This window comes from Schistocerca piceifrons, chromosome 8 (assembly GCF_021461385.2).
Source record: "Schistocerca piceifrons isolate TAMUIC-IGC-003096 chromosome 8, iqSchPice1.1, whole genome shotgun sequence".
NCBI classification, from domain to species: Eukaryota; Metazoa; Arthropoda; class Insecta; order Orthoptera; family Acrididae; genus Schistocerca; species Schistocerca piceifrons.
In genome coordinates this window covers 61,483,345-61,500,514 of record NC_060145.1, presented here as the reverse complement: position 1 = coordinate 61,500,514, position 17,170 = coordinate 61,483,345, and the positions used below count along the sequence as shown (strand labels likewise).

General features: G+C 40.2%; 1 protein-coding gene across 1 annotated transcript in view; it reads right to left on the bottom strand.

The window, feature by feature from the left end:
• Positions 1-17,170, bottom strand: part of LOC124711135 (protein argonaute-2) — a 266,005-nt gene that overhangs the window by 66,767 nt on the left and 182,068 nt on the right. Inside the window, exons 13-14 of the mRNA XM_047241028.1 lie at positions 15,650-15,769; positions 395-514 (exon numbers count right to left, since the gene is read on the bottom strand). Coding sequence (XP_047096984.1) covers positions 395-514; positions 15,650-15,769 — 240 coding nt within the window. The remainder of the gene's footprint in view (positions 1-394; positions 515-15,649; positions 15,770-17,170) is intronic.

Below are 17,170 nucleotides of genomic sequence, written 5' to 3'. Positions count from 1 at the left end.
GTAAGTGTACTACCACACTAAAGTTTCTATAATGTAAAAAGGATACAAAGCATTTTTTCTAAATAATCATAGAACTTGCTGGTAAAATGTACAATCAAGGAATACCCCCTCCACCCCCCCAGCCCCCCCCCCTCTCTCTCTCTCTCTCTCTCTCTCTCTCTCTCTCTCTCTCTCTCTCTCTCCCTCCCCTCTCCCTCTCCATCACACACACACACACACACACACACAAACGCCGATGACAAAAGTATGCTGGAGTCTGATAAAGGTGCTAAATACAGATTAATACAATGGTTTTTGGTTTTGTGTGAATTTAACACACAAGATTTCCACTCGTGTTGCATTACAACTTTGTTATGGTTCAAAATGTTATTAAAGAACTTGCAGATGAACTTACATTGTTGTACGCTATGCGTGGGGCATCCAAAATTCTTGCACTGACACTCTCGAACTGATCACTGATAACAATTCCAAATTCTTGGATACCACTATCCTTGTTGAAGTTAGCTTGATGGATCTGAGAGAAGGAAATACAATATCAACTAAATGAATTAATGGAAACATACACTGATTTTTATGTAAATACACCTGACAGCATGTAAAAAAACACACACAGTATTTTGGTCATAATTCATCGATTCTTCTAATAGTAGTCTAATATAAATCATATAAAGATACCACTACAGTGGCCCAGCCTAATGGAGAAAGTTTCATGACATTGTGACCCCTGCATACAAAAATACTTATCACTGAAAGACTTTTCTTTTGCCAGTGATTCTCAAAAAAATTAAAGCTACAGCTTTAAGAGTATGAATGGTGGAAGATATTTTGTTTTTCTGTATCCTCTGTTTATACCGAATAATACATTTCAAAAACTCAAATATTTTAAATTCAAATTTATTGACTTTGTTGACAATTCCCATCCTTTTTGTTTATGCTCTTTACGGGTATGCTGCCGGATATGAACGTCTTCATCTTCAGGTGTGATCACCAAAATATCGTGTAGTGAAGATGTTCATATCCGGCAGCATACCTGTGAAGAGCACAAACATATAAGACATCGGGAAAATCTATGCAATCACAATCCCCATCCTTGTGGCACAATTTTGACAACAGGTAAGCAGACATCGTTTTCTATCAAAAGTACGGAGTACGTTTCATTCATTTAAGAAAAAACAAATGTGGCTAAGTGAATAAGTGTCAGCCTACCAATCTAAAATCTCCGATTTCGACCCCACCCACTGTTGGAAATTTTTGTAGCCATTTTTTGCTTCATTGCCTCTAAAACCAATTTGTCAAGATGAAAATGTCAAGTTGCACCACAGTTACATCAAACTGTAGGTTTTTCTATAACTGGCTGAGTAAGTACATCAGAAGGACGGTGAAGGCATACGGTATCCGATAGAGCTATGGCTAGTAAACCACTGCAGTATTCAGACTGACTCCATACTGCCAACCATGTAACTTTTAAGGGGGAACAGTTGATAAATATAAGAAAAAACATAAAACCTTAGAGACAGCATGTCATGACAGGACTGACTCCTCACATCTGCCCTTATAATACAATCGTGTAACTGAAGCTCAGACTTCCCAAGACTATCCATAGCTGGCAAAACACAGTGCAGTATCATCTTTATGAAGACTTTCTTATTTCTGATATTTACTGAGCTTTTACAGATATTGTTTATGATCAATTTCATTAAAAATTAATATATTGGGAACCAGAAGTTAGTGTCTCCAGTTCCTTGAACTGTGCTCTGTAGAACCTTCTTGAGTCAATATGACAAATAATTCATGTTACACTGTTTTAGACTCAGAAAATCCTAGTTTTGCTTTGCGGACTGTTAGAATATGATCCTGTATGATGATACGGAAGGAAAGTATGTCAACTTTTTTTCTTCCTTTTTTCCCTCTCCCACTGATGTCTGACAAATACTGTATTGCAAATACAGATCTGCTTACGAACTTCAAGAAATTTGTAGCAGGCTCCTCCAAAACAAATTTATCACAAAGTTGTAATACAAAGAATTTAACAGTGTCAATCTCTTCTATCTGCTTGTCATATTTTAGTCATATACTGGGAGAAAACCTCTTACAAAGAGGTTCTATCTGCTTGTCATATTTTAGTCATATACTGGGAGAAAACCTCTTACAAAGAGCCTACAGTGGAACCTTGCGGGACACCACATGCAATATATTATTGTAATTTAGTGTTAAATGCCTCCAAGAAATCGGAATATTCTAGTATATTGTAATATATTGTTTTATAAATTAACTACCAGAGATATCTCTGAAATTATTTGGAATGGCTGGTCTGAAATACCCACAGCAGCATCTACTGAACCTGACAACCCAGTGTCTTAAGTAACAATTAAAATTGTTCATTGAAATGTTTTCTTACTCTGCAGAGACAATTGCCTATGTATCATCTACTCCAACTATCTGCATCTCCTCACCTCTGGTTCCACCAGTCTCCTCCATTACATCCTACATTGTCTATTTTGTTACCTGATACGACCTTTTTTCCTCACAGTACATGTGCTTTCAATATTATGTAGTATGCCTCGTAATGAGATATAACAATGTCACAGTTCATTCTGACTGACACAGATTTTGCTTTTTGTCTTACAAGATACCTTTACTTCTCAAGTAATCCATGAATTTTTTTTGTAAACTTTGGTCTACCATTTGTGATTTCGTAAAAACATGTATATGGGTCAGTCTGTTTAGTCACGTTCGCTAATTCCGTTACACACTGGAGAGCCAAAGGAACTCTTACACCTGTCTCATAACGTGTAGCATGTAGAAGTGCAACAACGCGACGTGGCCTCTACTAATGTTTGAAGTAGTGCTGGAAGGAACTGACACCATGACTCCAGCAGGGCTGTCCTCGAATTTGTATGAATACGAGATAGAGATTCTTCTGAACAGCATGTTGCAAGGCATCCCAGATATACTCAATAATGTTCATGTCTGGGGAGTTTGGTGGCCAGCATAAATGTTTAAACTCTGAAGAGTTTTCCTGGAGCCACTCTCGATGTGTGGGTGTGACACTGTCCTGCTGGAATAGCCCGAGTCAGTTGGAATGCACAATAGACACGAATGGCTACAGGTGATCAGACAGGATGCTTATGTATGTGTCACTTTTCAAGAGTCATATCTAGATGTATCAGAGGTCCCATGTCACTCCAAATGCACAGGTCCCACACCATGACAGAGCCTCCACCAGCTTGAACAGTCACCTGCTGACATGCAGGGTCCATGGATTCATGAGGTTGTCTCCAAACCCGTACATGTCCATCCACTTGATACTATCTTAAATGAGACTGATCTGACCAGGCAACATTTCAAGTCATCAACAGTTTGATGTCTGTGTTGACAGGCCCAGGTGAGGTGTAAAGCTTTGTGTCGTGCAGTCAAGGGTACACGAGTGGGCCTTTGGCTCCAAAAGCCCGTGTCAATGATGTTTCATTGAATGGTTCACATGCTGACACTTGATGGCCCAGCATTGAAATCTGCAGCAATTTGTAGAAGTTCTGCAGTTCTGTCACACTGAACGATTCTTTTCAGTAGTCGTCTGTCCCATTCTTGGAGGATCTTTTTCCGGCGGCAGCGATGTCGGAGATTTGATGTTTTACCAGATTCGTGATATTCATGGTACACTCGTGAAATAGTTGTTCAGGAAAATCCCCACTTCATCACTACCTCGGAGACGCTGTGTCCCACTGCTTGTGCGCCGACTATAACGCCATGTTCAGACTCACTCAAATCTTGACAACCTGGCATTGTAGCAGCAGTAATTGATCTAATAACTGCACCAGGCACTTGTCGTCTTATATTTGCGTTGCTGACTGCAGTGCCATATTCTGCCTGTTTACATACATCTGTATTTGAATATGTATGCCTATACCAGTTTCTTTTGCACTTGAGCATATATGATACAGTTAAAAATGATATAGTCTGTTGTTCACATATGACCACACTGCCAGCTATCGCTGGCTTCCCTGTTCGATCTATATAGTTAAGTGGGATACAGGCTTTGTTCTGTTAAATAATATACTGTGCCAAAACTGAAATTTACATAGCTGAGGACTACTACACATTTTTGTATGGCAAAGTGAGTGAATACCTAGACCAGTTTCACTACTGAATCAGTCACTCTACAATGTCTTCACATCCTAGCTCAGGTGTTTGACCCCCAATGTTACTCATTGTTCTGTGATTTGTCAGGTTTTTATTAACCCTTTTGATGTTACAGACATGCTCTCCGCATTCTGTGCTGAGCATGGCTTTGTTGTGGCTGTAATCCTCGCCAAACGCTCCTATCGTGCCGAGAGATGTCATTCCGGCCACTATGAAATATTTATCTGATTTTATGAAAACTATTATTGACTTTTGCACATTTTACACTCTTCTATCTTTATTCGATAAAGGACTGAATTTATTTTTGTTATTTATCGTACTTAATGTGCTGCACCAAATAACTTAAAAGAAAGTACAAAATTTTAAAGTGTTTGCAGAGATAAAACACACTGTATAAACTTGGAAATGGTTAGTTTTAGCTTGCACAGTGCAGTATATGAAATTTAGATAAGGTATCTAAATCGTGAACAGAACCGTATCTCATTAGTTCTCCAGCATTTCAATCAGTGAGCATCGGGAATATATGGTATTAACAATCCTCATATTTCATAACCGGTTCACGATACTGAAATAAGGTTTTTAGCAAATTATACCGTGCAAATAGGCATAGACATCTTACGACAAATACTTGAAACTTTATCCACTAAGATATGGAAGTAACTTGTCGCCAGCAGTGAAATTTTGGTAGGCTCAAGATGCATACAGACGTCAATAATGTTATAGGAAAACCCAAGTGGTGCACGTATAAACATCCACAGCACCTGGGGAATGGTAGAGCAAGGACATGTACACATGTCCACAGCGGCTACAGGCTTAAATCTCCTTTACATCCAGCAGCAGACTGCTCATCTTATTGAAATGACTGTGGTGGGGTGAAGCCTCTGATCCTTTGCAGAGCACAGTTCAGTGTGATATTTATGCCCCTGGAGGTCTTAGGAACACACCCTTTTATGCACATTTCAGGATTAAATTATTCCATGTACACAGAAATCTCTGCAACCGGACATTTGTCGTCAAGCCTACGGAGGTCATGTTCTATGTTATTATATACGGAAGTAGCATTTAGTTGTCTGTGCAAGTGCATGCAATTTTGTGCATAGCATCACTCACTATATGCAGCTGTCTAAGTGTGTTGTGTCCAAAATCGCGCTTTTCATCCAGCTGGATTTATAGGTACCATTCAACAGTGTGGAGCATTTTCTAATTTCTCTGTAAGATTTTTATGTAAGGAACATTAAGCTTTTGAGTGTACTTACACTATGTGATCAAAAGTATCCAAATACCTGGCTGAAAATTACTCACAAGTTGGAGGCGCCCTCCATTGGTAATGCTGGAATTCAGGCATTTGTTCAATCAGGTGCTGGAAGGTTTCTAGGGGAATGGCAGCCAATTCTTCACAGAGTGCTGAACTGAGGAGAGGTATTGATGCTTGTTGGTGAGGCCTGGCACGAAGTCGCCATTCCAAAACATCCCAAAGGTGTTCTATAGGATTCAGGTCAGGACTCTGGGCAGGCCAGTCCATTACACGGATGTTATTGTCATGTAACCACTCTGCCACAAGCCATGCATTATGAATAGGTGCTAGATTGTGTTGAAAGATGCAATCGCCATCCCCAAACTCCTCTTCAACAGTGGGAAGCAAGAAGGTGCTTAAAACATCAATGTAGGCCTCTGCTTTGATACTGCCACTCAAAACAACAAGGGGTGCAGTCCCCTCCATTAAAAACATGACCACACCATATCACCACCACCTCCGAATTTTACTGTTGGCACTACACACACTGACAGATGATGATCACCAGGCACTCGCCATACCCACACCCTGCCATCAGATCGCCACATTGTTTATCTTAATTTGTCACTCCACACAATGTTTTTCCACTGTTCAATCGTCCAATGTTTGCGCTCCTTACACCAAACAAGGCGTTGTTTGGCATTTACCAGCATGATGTGTGGCTTACGAGTAGCCGCTTGACCATGAAATCCAAGTTTTCCCATCTCCCGCCTAACTGTCAGAGTACTTGCAGTGGATCAAGATGCAGTTAGGAATTCCTGGATAGATGTCTGCCTATTACACATTACGACCCTCTTCAACTGTCGGCTGTCTCTGTCAGTCAACAGACAAGGTCGCCCTGTAAGCTTTTGTGCTGTATGTGTCCCTTCATATTTCCATTTCACCATCACATCGGAAACAGTGGACCTAGGGGTGTTTAGGAGTGTGGTAATCTCACATACGGACGTGACAAGTGACACACAATCACCTGACCACATTCAAAGTCCGTGAGTTCCACGGAGTGCCCCATTCTGCTGACTAGTGAAGTCACTGATATTGAGTACCTGGCAGCACAATGCACCCAGTATGAAAATCTTATGCTTATGGGATGTCCTGATACTTTAGATCACATAGTGCATGTAGTTATCTGTGGAGGGGCTAAGGTAAATTTGTCATCTACAGACCATCGGCGTATCTGAGAAAGAAACCTACTTTCCATTCTCACCTGCTCAGTTCTCTTATGTTCTGACACCTCAGCTGAGATTGTCTGCACAGACTACAGTCTTCTTCCTGCAACTGGCACAAGAGATGTTCGATTACCAAATTCCGAAACACTGGCACACAAATCTACCCTGTGGACTCCCCCCCCTAGTTCAACTGGTTAATTCTGTGTGCTGGCTGTCCATGCCATAACTCTACCCCTAAGGTAATATGTAAAACTGTAGTTTAGATACTGGGGCAAACAATGCAGGTCACAATAAGTTATCAAATGCTCCCACGAGGTCAATACTGCATTTGGGTTTTTTATTTTTCACCTATCTATAGTTTCAATCACCTTGTCGAACATATGTTTAACAACTTTTGCAGTCCGAAGCCAAAATTGGCACCTATTAAGTGTAACTGTAATCTGTCACACAACTCTTTCTTGAATCTTTGTAAGCATGTAGACTGGCCTGTAGCTTTTAGAATTAGCAGGATCTACTCCTTAGACTTTTTGATCATCACAGCTTTAGTTAATTCCCTGCTGGCAAGCACCCTGCCCAAAGTTAACAAATCATTAAACTGTCAGTTTGATAATTACATGTTCCATAGATCATGTAAACGATTTCCCTATCGAAACAATGTATAACAAGTCAGCCCCCGGAACATCAGAACATGTACACATGACTAATGCTCAATCAATGATCACACAATTATCTTTAGTCCCACTTGTGCAACTACAGTGTTTTTTACTGGCTACCAGTTTTTAAGTAGAAATATGTTAATGGAATAGAAGGAGTTGTCCAGGACAAATTATTTTAAACTGGGTTTGAAACTTGGTTTGCTACCTGTGACTCATTTTATGTTCCTGAGCAAATGCAAAAATATTTGTTCCTGCATACTGAACTCATTTCTGAGCCACTGGCAGCTTTAACAATGGATAACAAAAAGTCGTTTTTTCCTCTAGCGTTGTAGGTACGGATATCACTGTTTTTCTCACACTGTGATGGATTATTTATGATGTATTTCTAGTTGGAAATGGAACAACCTGCAAATTCTTTTGTTAGAGAACCTTAGCGCAAGTATTTTCTTGTCCTGGAGCCCTTTCATTTTTAAATTTCATTATGGCTTGTACTACTACTGCTACTCCTCCAGGAAACCATATAGTTACTAAAGTAGAAATGTAGACACTAGACAACAATTAGAAACTTTGTGTCCAGTTTAGGTTTATAAACGTGTAGTCTTAAATGTGGAACACTCTAGAGAGCAAAAGAATCATTCACTTTGTCCTCTGATATGTAGCCAGAGTCTAGAAGGAAAAGGGCAGTCAGTTGCCTCTCCCACCAATGGGGCATCAGATACACTAAGCCTGATGCTAAATAATCTGCCTGCAGATATCAGATATTTGTGTGATCTGCTCTGTTATGTCAATACAAAATCATTAGAACATCTGGATCTATATGTGTACAAGGACCGTTAAAGAGTCCAAACTCCCATCCCCCAATACTATCTTTGAACTCATTTCTCATAATGATTAAAAATTCTACAAATCAATGTAATGAGAAGATCCTTTGCAATGACAAGACACAGAATACTTACAATGCTATCACAACCTTAACAGATGAGTGTTAGACTGCTAGATAGGTGACATAGAATGGACTGTCAGAGGTCTGCCACTGCAGACAGCAGAATAGCCTAACTTACATGGCATAGAAATCTTAAATGCCAATACTCGAGTTGCTTGGTCAACACACAGTTGTAGTGGCAAAGCTATCTTAGAAACCAGTTACAGATTGAAGTATGGGATAAGATGTAGAAAAACTGACAGACAAAATTGAATCTTCTCTCTTTGCACACACAGTAGAACCTGCAAATGAACTGATGCCCTGTGGATAGAGACAGCTTGCCAGAATACCTGTGTGGCTAACTCCTTGCGAATGATGAAGATGCTGACAACTTAGATATGCTCCACCTAGTGAATACACTAATACATCTACATCTACATCTACATCCATACTCCGCAATCCACCATACGGTGGGTATTGGAGGGTACTTTGTACCACAACTAGCATCTTCTCTCCCTGTTCCACTCCCAAACAGAATGAGGGAAAAATGACTGCCTACATGCCTCTGTACGAGCCCTAATCTCTCTTATCTTTGTGATCTTTCCGCGAAATATAAGTTGGCGGCAGTAAAATCGTACTGCAGTCAACCTCAAATGCTGGTTCTCTAAATTTCCTCAGTAGCGATTCACAAAAAGAACGGCTCTTTTCCTCCAGAGACTCCCACCCGAGTTCCTGAAGCATTTCCGTAACACTCACGTGATGACCAAACCTACCAGTCACAAATCTAGCAGTCCACCTCTGAATTGCTTCTATCTATGTCCTCCCTCAATCCGAGCTGATAGGGATCCCAAACGCTCGAGCAGTACTCAAGATAGGTCGTACTAGTGTTTTATAAGTGGTCTCCTTTACAGATGAACCACATCTTCCCAAAATTCTACCAATGAACTGAAGGCAGCCATCCGCCTTCCCCACAACTGCCATTACATGCTTGTCCCACTTCATATCTCTCTGCAATGTTACGCCCAAATATTTAGTCGACGTGACTGTGTCAAGCGCTACACTACTAATGGAGTATTCAAACATTATGGATTCTTTTTCCTATTCATCTGCATTAATTTACATTTATCTATATTTAGAGTTAGCTGCCATTCTTTACACCAATAACAAATCCTGTTCAAGTCATCTTGTATCCTCCTACAGTCACTCAATGACAACACCTTCCCGTACACCACACCATCATCAGCAAACAGCTGCACATTGCTATCCACCCTATCCAAAAGATCATTTATGTAGATAGAAAACAACAGCGGACCTACCACACTTCGCTGGGTCACTCCAGATGATACCCTCACCTACGATGAACACTCACCATCGAGGACAATGTACTGGGTTCTATTGCTTAAGAAGTCTTCGAGCCACTCACATATTTGGGAACCAATCCCATATGCTCGTACCTTAGTTAGGAGTCTGCAGTGGGGCACCGAGTCAAACACTTTCCGGAATTCAAGGAACATGGCATCCATCTGATACCCTCCATCCATGGTTCACAAGACATCATGTGAAAAAAGGGCGAGTTGCGTTTCGCAGGAGCGATGCTTTTTAAAGCCGTGCTGATGCATAGACAGCAGCTTCTCTGTCTCAAGGAAATTCATTATATTCGAACTAAGAATATGTGCGAGAATCCTGCAACAAACCATTGTTAAGGATATTGGTCTGTAATTTTGAGGATCCGTCCTTCTACCCTTCTTATATACAGGTGTCACCTGCGTTTTTTTCCAGTCGCTCGGGACTTCACGTTGGGCAAGAGATTCACAATAAATGCAAGCTATGTAAGGAGCCAATGCAGTAGAGTACTCTCTGTAAAACCGAATTGTAATCCCATCAGGACATGGTGATTTATTTATTTTCAGCCCATTCAGCTGCTTCACAAGCCCAGGGATGTCTATCACTATGTCCTCCATACGGGAATCTGCACTAGACTCAAACGGCGGTATGTTTGTACGATCCTCCTGCGTGAAAGATTTCTCAAATGCTAAATTTAAAATTTCAGCTTTCGTTTTGCTGTCTTCCGTTGCCAGGCCAGACTGATCAGTGAGTGACCGGATGGAAGCCTTCGACCCGCTTACCGATTTTACGTAAGACCAGAATTTCCTTGGGTTTTCAGCAAGATCTTTTGCTAAGGTATGACGGTGGTAGTGGTTGTATGCTTCGCGCATCACCCTTATTACAACAGCACAAATCTCTACTAACTTTTGCCTGTCCTCATTCTCCCGATCTTTCTTGTACCGCGAGTGCAACTGTCTTTGCTTCCTGAGCACTCTCCGAATTGCGCTGTTAAACCACGGTGGGTCTTTTCCGTCCGTAACACACTTTTTCGGCACATACTTGTCCAATGCGTGATTTACAATGTGTTTAAAATTTGCCCATAATTCTTCCACATCCATCGTACCGGAAGTAAGGTATTCTGGCAAGCTGTCTCTATCCACAGGTCATCAGTTCATCTGCAGGTTTCACTGTGTGTGCAAAGACAGCAGATTCAATTTTGTCTGTCAGTTTTTCTACATCTTATCCCATACTTCAATCTGTAATTGGTTTCTAAGATAGCTTTGCCACTACAACTGTGTGTTGACCAAGCAACTCGAGTATTGGCATTTAAAATTTCTATACCATGTAAGTTAGGCTATTCTGCTGTTTGCAGTGGCAGACCTCCGACAGTCCATTCTATGTCACCTATCTAGCAGTCTAACACTCATCTGTTAAGGTTGTGGTAGCATTGTAAGTATTCTGTGTCTTGTCATAGCAAAGGATCTTCTCATTACATTGATTTGTAGAATTTTTAATCATTATGAGAAATGAGTTCAAATAAAGTATTGGGGGATGGGAGTTTGGACTCTAATGGTCCTTGTACACATATAGATCCAGATGTTCTAATGATTTTGTATTGACATAACAGAGCAGATCACACAAATATCTGATATCTGCAGGCAGATTATTTAGCATCAGGCTTAGCGTATCTGATGCCCCATTGGTGGGAGAGGCAACTGACTGCCCTTTTCCTTCTAGACTCTGGCTACATATCAGAGGACAAAGTGAACAAAGTGAATGATTCTTTTGCTCTCTAGAGTGTTCCACATTTAAGACTACACGTTTATAAACCTTAACTGGATACAAAGTTTCCAATTGTTGTCTAGTGTCTATATTCATTTCTGAGGGCAAGTTGTTTCATATATTAGACAATTCTGATACACCACTGCTGATTTTATTGTGGTAACACCGGTTCCTGTCAGATCACCGAACTTAAGCACTGTCGGGCTGGACTAGCACTTGGATGGGTGACCATCTGGTCTGCCGGGCACTGTTGGCATGCGGGGTGCAGTCTTGTGAGGCAAACTGAGGAGCTACTGGATTGAGAAGTAGTGGCTCCAATCTCTGAAACTGACATACAGCCGGGAGAGCAGTATACTGACCAAATGCCCCTCCATATCCGCATCCAGTGACACCTGTGAGCTGAGGATGACATGGCAACCAGTCAGTACCATTGGGCCTTCATGGCCTGTTCGGGAGGAGTTTGGCTGTTTTTTTTGCTGATTTTATTAGAATAAACATCCACTGAGCTAGTCAGTAGATGGCCTGTCTGTTGACTGCTCCATTATTATGATGTGTGTCAGTTATGCACTATTTTTCTTCTCAGTTCAAACTTTGCTGGTTTAATATATCTGTCAATTTTGTGTAACACTAATTAATGAGGACTTATTACAAGTGTTCCCTACATTACTTTTTGATATCATAATTGGGGATAACACATAGCACCCTTCTGGGTCTACGCCCGTATAAATTTTCTCTGGTGCCTCGAGCACGCCCTTATCCTTTCTGGAGTGTTTCACATTTACTGCTGATTTTTCATCTTCCAGTTCAACTCTAGCTGCAAGTTGTGTTTAAATACTGGTGCCTGATTTCTGTGACTAGTTCCAATGGCACCTTACCCTGCTTGTTTTTACTGTGAGTTGTGTTCATTATAGAATTTAGGTCAGGAGTTATGTAGTCAATGTTAGTAGGTGTTTGTTGGTTTAGCAGCCATTATCATAATCTATTTTGTCAAGTTGCCTGGTGTACAGTCGTCGCCGTCCACTCTCAATTTCGTTACACGATTTTTCTTTGCCTCTTCTTGTGTAGTGTGTGCATCCAATGGCATTTTGTTCTTCCTGGCAATCTTAGCTTTATGTCGTCCTTCCCCACAGTGGGCACACACTACTTTGTCTCTCAGGCAATTTTTGGTAGTGTGGTCATGATCACAGCACTTGGAGCAGTATGGTATGGCCATAAAGTCTGACATTACCAACTGGAAACCCAAGAAAACCCTGCCATGACCAAGTTGAATGCTCCTCACATGACAGCTTAAGTTGAGTACACTGTTCAAAAATCCTTTACCCTTTGGTCCAGTCTTGAATCTCAATTTGGCTTCTTGAGTGTATTGTTCTTTGGCCACGTGTTCACATAGATTTAGATCATATTTCTCTTCCAGTAATATTTGTTTAGTATATATGCCTAGAACATGCTGCATCGCTATAAGTGGCCGGCATTTCTTTGCTGTTTTGCATTTTATTTTGTTTTCCTTGATTGGGCTGGTTTTCTCTTGTAGTTCATGCCAGTCCTTCTGGGTGTCAGTTTCAATGATCACCACTGTTGGGGTGGTGCACACAGCTTTTAATTTTAGTTTTTGTTTGCAAGGAATTATTTGTGCCATGAGCACTTCCCTGATCTTTTTGGGAATGTTATTCATATTTGATGTGACAAACAATGTTGTAGCTTGTTCTGCCTTAATGTTTTAAATGTTCATCTCAATTGTGTTGTTCTCCTTGCTGCTTGCAACTATTACAATGAAAAAGGAAAAAGGCTTGTGTTGGTGTCCATGTGGTTTTGAATTTTAGCTTTTGCTTTTCCATCTTTAGTTATTCATTTGCTATATGAAGTTGGAATCTTTCTGACTGCATCTCTTTTCTAGAATGCTCAACCTGTGGTTCTCATCTTATAAAATCTCGATCTGGCTTTCCAGTCTTTACCATCTTCGAGAATTGATCGATTCTAGATCTTGTATACTATTGCCAAAGCAAGACATCTCAACTTCTTGTCTTAGTTTTGCACACTCTTGTTTTGGCGTGTCCTTTCGCCCTTCCAAATGCGCCTGGCTCGAGATATAAGCGGGTAGAGTGTGCTTAAAGGAAGGTAGGATACTGAGGGAGATATTACTTTCTTTTAGTTCTGCTGTGATCTCATTAATGAGTTCATCTATTTCTGCTAATTTATGTCTGTCTTGCACGGACTGTGTGTGTCGATGATGGCCCACAGGTGGGGGGACAGCAACTGGCACTTCCACAAATGTCATGTCTACAGTTTTAAGGTCCTCTCACTTCTCTACAGACTGTTCATTAGCAACAGCAGCAGCTGTACAAAGTTGCACCATTTCCAAGACTGTCACTTGACTCCACTCGCTGATGCAGCTTTCTAGATGTGCACCGGAGAGCAGCTGGCAGCTGCTGATGTGTGATACAGTGCTGTGGGCACAGTGTGGCATTCCGATGCATAAGCAACAGTGTGCCAAATGTGCTGACACGCAAGACTGACATGTGCCAGGCTGATGGCGACCTCTCCTATTATGTGGCGGCCAAGTGCTGACAGACAAATGCTACAAAACTTTACTCACTCTTCCTATGTGTATTACAATATCTAACAAATAAACAATAATGCACTAAGCACAATAATACTCTTGACACTTTCGAATGCAAATACTGACTGTCCTTGCTAAGTTTTAACCTAAGGACACTGTGTTTAAATGCTGAGCCACATCATGCTGCAAAATGGCTAGGCAGCCGCCTTGCGACCTTGGGTTGCCGATCTGTAGATTTCCAGCAAAAAAGGATTCCATAAAAGAATCTGTAACCAGTAGATGCTGGCCAAGTGGTGCTTGAGGTCCCACATGATGCAGAAACTGAATCCCTTCAGCAACTGGTTTGAACATGGACTGACAGAGGCATTAATATGTAACAAGCTCGTGTTCTTTGTAGACGACACCAAAAATTGTATTGGTGTAAATCTCTTCCCTACGTAAACTACAAAGTGCTTCTATTTAATTATAACAGCAAGTCCAAACCAATACCGAGCATTACTCTCTTCAATGAAACTTCGTAACGCACCAATCACCGTAACACCCTATAAGAGTTTGAAGACAGAATGGGTTTTAATTTTTATTGGGACTTAACACTGCAGATTATCAGTTTCCTACCAGTTTTTGTGGAATTTTGATGCTGTACTTGATAATGTATCAATACAAGTTTACATGACATGAAAGATGGTGTCCCACTGCCTAGTTGGAAAAATTACCTGGGCAAATTCCTATCCATGAATTAAAAAATATAACAGTGTGCCAAAATGAACAAAGTTAAGCGTCTTCAAGTGTTACACACTATTCCTGTTGTGAGATTATGTACTAGAGTAATTTTATTAAATCAACAGCACTTTCAGTACTTTATTTACCTAGTTATGGTAGATGTGTACAGAGAGGTCACTGCAATAAGTTTGTCTGTGTAATCCGACCAGTGTATTCCAGCGTTGAAGAAAAGTTAATAAATCACAGGCAGCTATTTTCACCTAAAGACAATATGATATAACAATTATTCTATCAACATATCATTCGTGTTGCCTTGGGGCTTTTTACTTGCCTGTTTTGAAATTATTAAGACATATTCACTTGGCAGAGAGAAATGTACAATTGCTGCAGTACCATCTGTCAACACATCAGTTCAGGTTGGCACTTTGGCAGTAGTGTCACTGACCGCCTGTGTGCAGTAAGCATACCTATTGCGTCATTCACACTGCGACACCTCAAATCTATCTGTGCCGAGGACAGTTGCAGTAACAATCTGTCAGTGAAGCATGGGTGTTACTACACAGTTTTTAGGATGAGGTTATAAAATGCACAATCTCGGTGTTCACATACTACTGCTCCAAACGGATGTGGTGTCTATGTGTGGCTTGTTTCTTCACTCATCACTGAATTCTTTGTAAATGAAATGCATTAATCAGGTTGCAAATGGTGCATGTACCCTAGTGCTGTGTTACACCAGCCAAGATCAGTGCATGTGCAGATGAGTACACAGCTAACAACTGGAGTTGGGGTAACTATCAGAACCCAAAGTTAGCTGACCCCCTTAGTAGTCCCCCCCCAAACCCCCCTTGAGGGCCATAACTATGGAGTGTGTAAAGAATATTGTAGGCCACCTTTTTTATTACCAGGATTACTTTTATATAATGAGGTCTTACCAGTCATCAATGAAGGTTACGAGATAATAAGTGGTCACTATTACAAGCCTTCTAAAGAAGTCTCAACAGGAAAGTACATGAACATAACCCTTTAAAAGTTATTAATAAAAGTTCTGTGGGTCAAAACCAGAAAAGAGTATACATTAATACTTACAGCAGTATTAATCTTCTGCCTCCTATTATCAGTCGAAGTTGCAGCATATCTGATCATAGTTGATGTCTGCTGTTCAGTCATCTTTCGGAATGTAACTTGTCCTGGTAGTATGGTGCACAGCTTGGGGAGAAAAAAAGAAAAATGTTGAATTCCAATAACTGAAATCTTTGCTCTAATTAGCATATGGTTAAACTACTTTTATTCAGTGTCCAAAAAATTTTATGTCCTTCATGGTGCTTAAAAAAAAAAAAAAAAAGGGGGGGGGGCCAATTTGGAGCAAAAATTTTTGGCTCACTTTAGACCACTCTTTATGACTGATAAAGCCTACATAATTAATTAGAACTTTATAAATACTGACATCTTATTCATATTTCAAGTAAATGGAGTATTAGAGAAAGAGAGAGAGAGAGAGAGAGAGAGAGAGAGAGAGAGTGAGTGTATGTGCATCAAACAGATGGTTTACTAAAATCGAACACTCAATGTTGGGCTATCAGCCTCACACTCAACTCAGCAATACTTTAGGGGTACAGATGACAGAGCACAAAGAGCTTTATCAAAATAGTACACAAAAACTTTAAGGCTGAAGTCCAGAAACACTGAATTAACAGTTTACTTTCTTCAGCCTGTGTTGAGAACTTTAAAGCTGCAAACAATTCTGATTTTAAATCAGTTTCTATGTAGCACTACAGTACAGTTATAAATACTACTGTACGAAATTCAATATGCCATGACATCTGTCCTTTATTAGAGAAGAATTTCATTAATTAATTGCCGCTAAGTGCATCAACATTATCTGGAAAGCTATATAGTTTCATTTCACTCACAACCTCACAGCTGCAGACCCCTCATGTCTAAGCTCCCGCCAAGTTATACAATGTTTCATTGGTAAATAATGTAAGTTGGGTCAAGTAACAGAAAAAAAAAAAGAGGAAGAAGAAGAAGAAGAAGATTCCCATCCCTTTCAAAGGAATGAAGTTTACTCAGCTTTGGACTAACTGATTCACTTATTCAAGTAATTTTAAATGCACTCCTCACACATGTGAATAAAGCCAAGTTCTTCATCAGCCAACATTGAAAGTCTGTACTCTTTTCCACAGAGAGGGAGATTTCCTCTCAAATCGTAACTAACAAGTTGAGAATTTTGCCTAGGACAAGTTGGACCACAGACAAGTAGTGTACTTTTTAGTATGTATTGTATCTACTAGTCAAATTATTACTTGTGAGAACCAATCATCTTCCAGTATTTGTCACATCCATCACGAAAGTGGAGTTAATCTTTGAGATATATGAGGCTGTCAGAAGCCTAGCTAACTAACTCCATCAAATGAATATGTTTGGTACAAACAGTTAAAGCTACTGATCTATAAAGAACTAACAATTTTTTTCAGCACATTTAGAATAAACTAATTAATTTCTTACAATTAAGGTTATGTTTTCAGCACTTTATAAATAGATAAAAAATTTCAATTCTGTCTCCCCCACAAGAAAAGCTACTTTGTATGGAGTTAGTCACACTGCCAA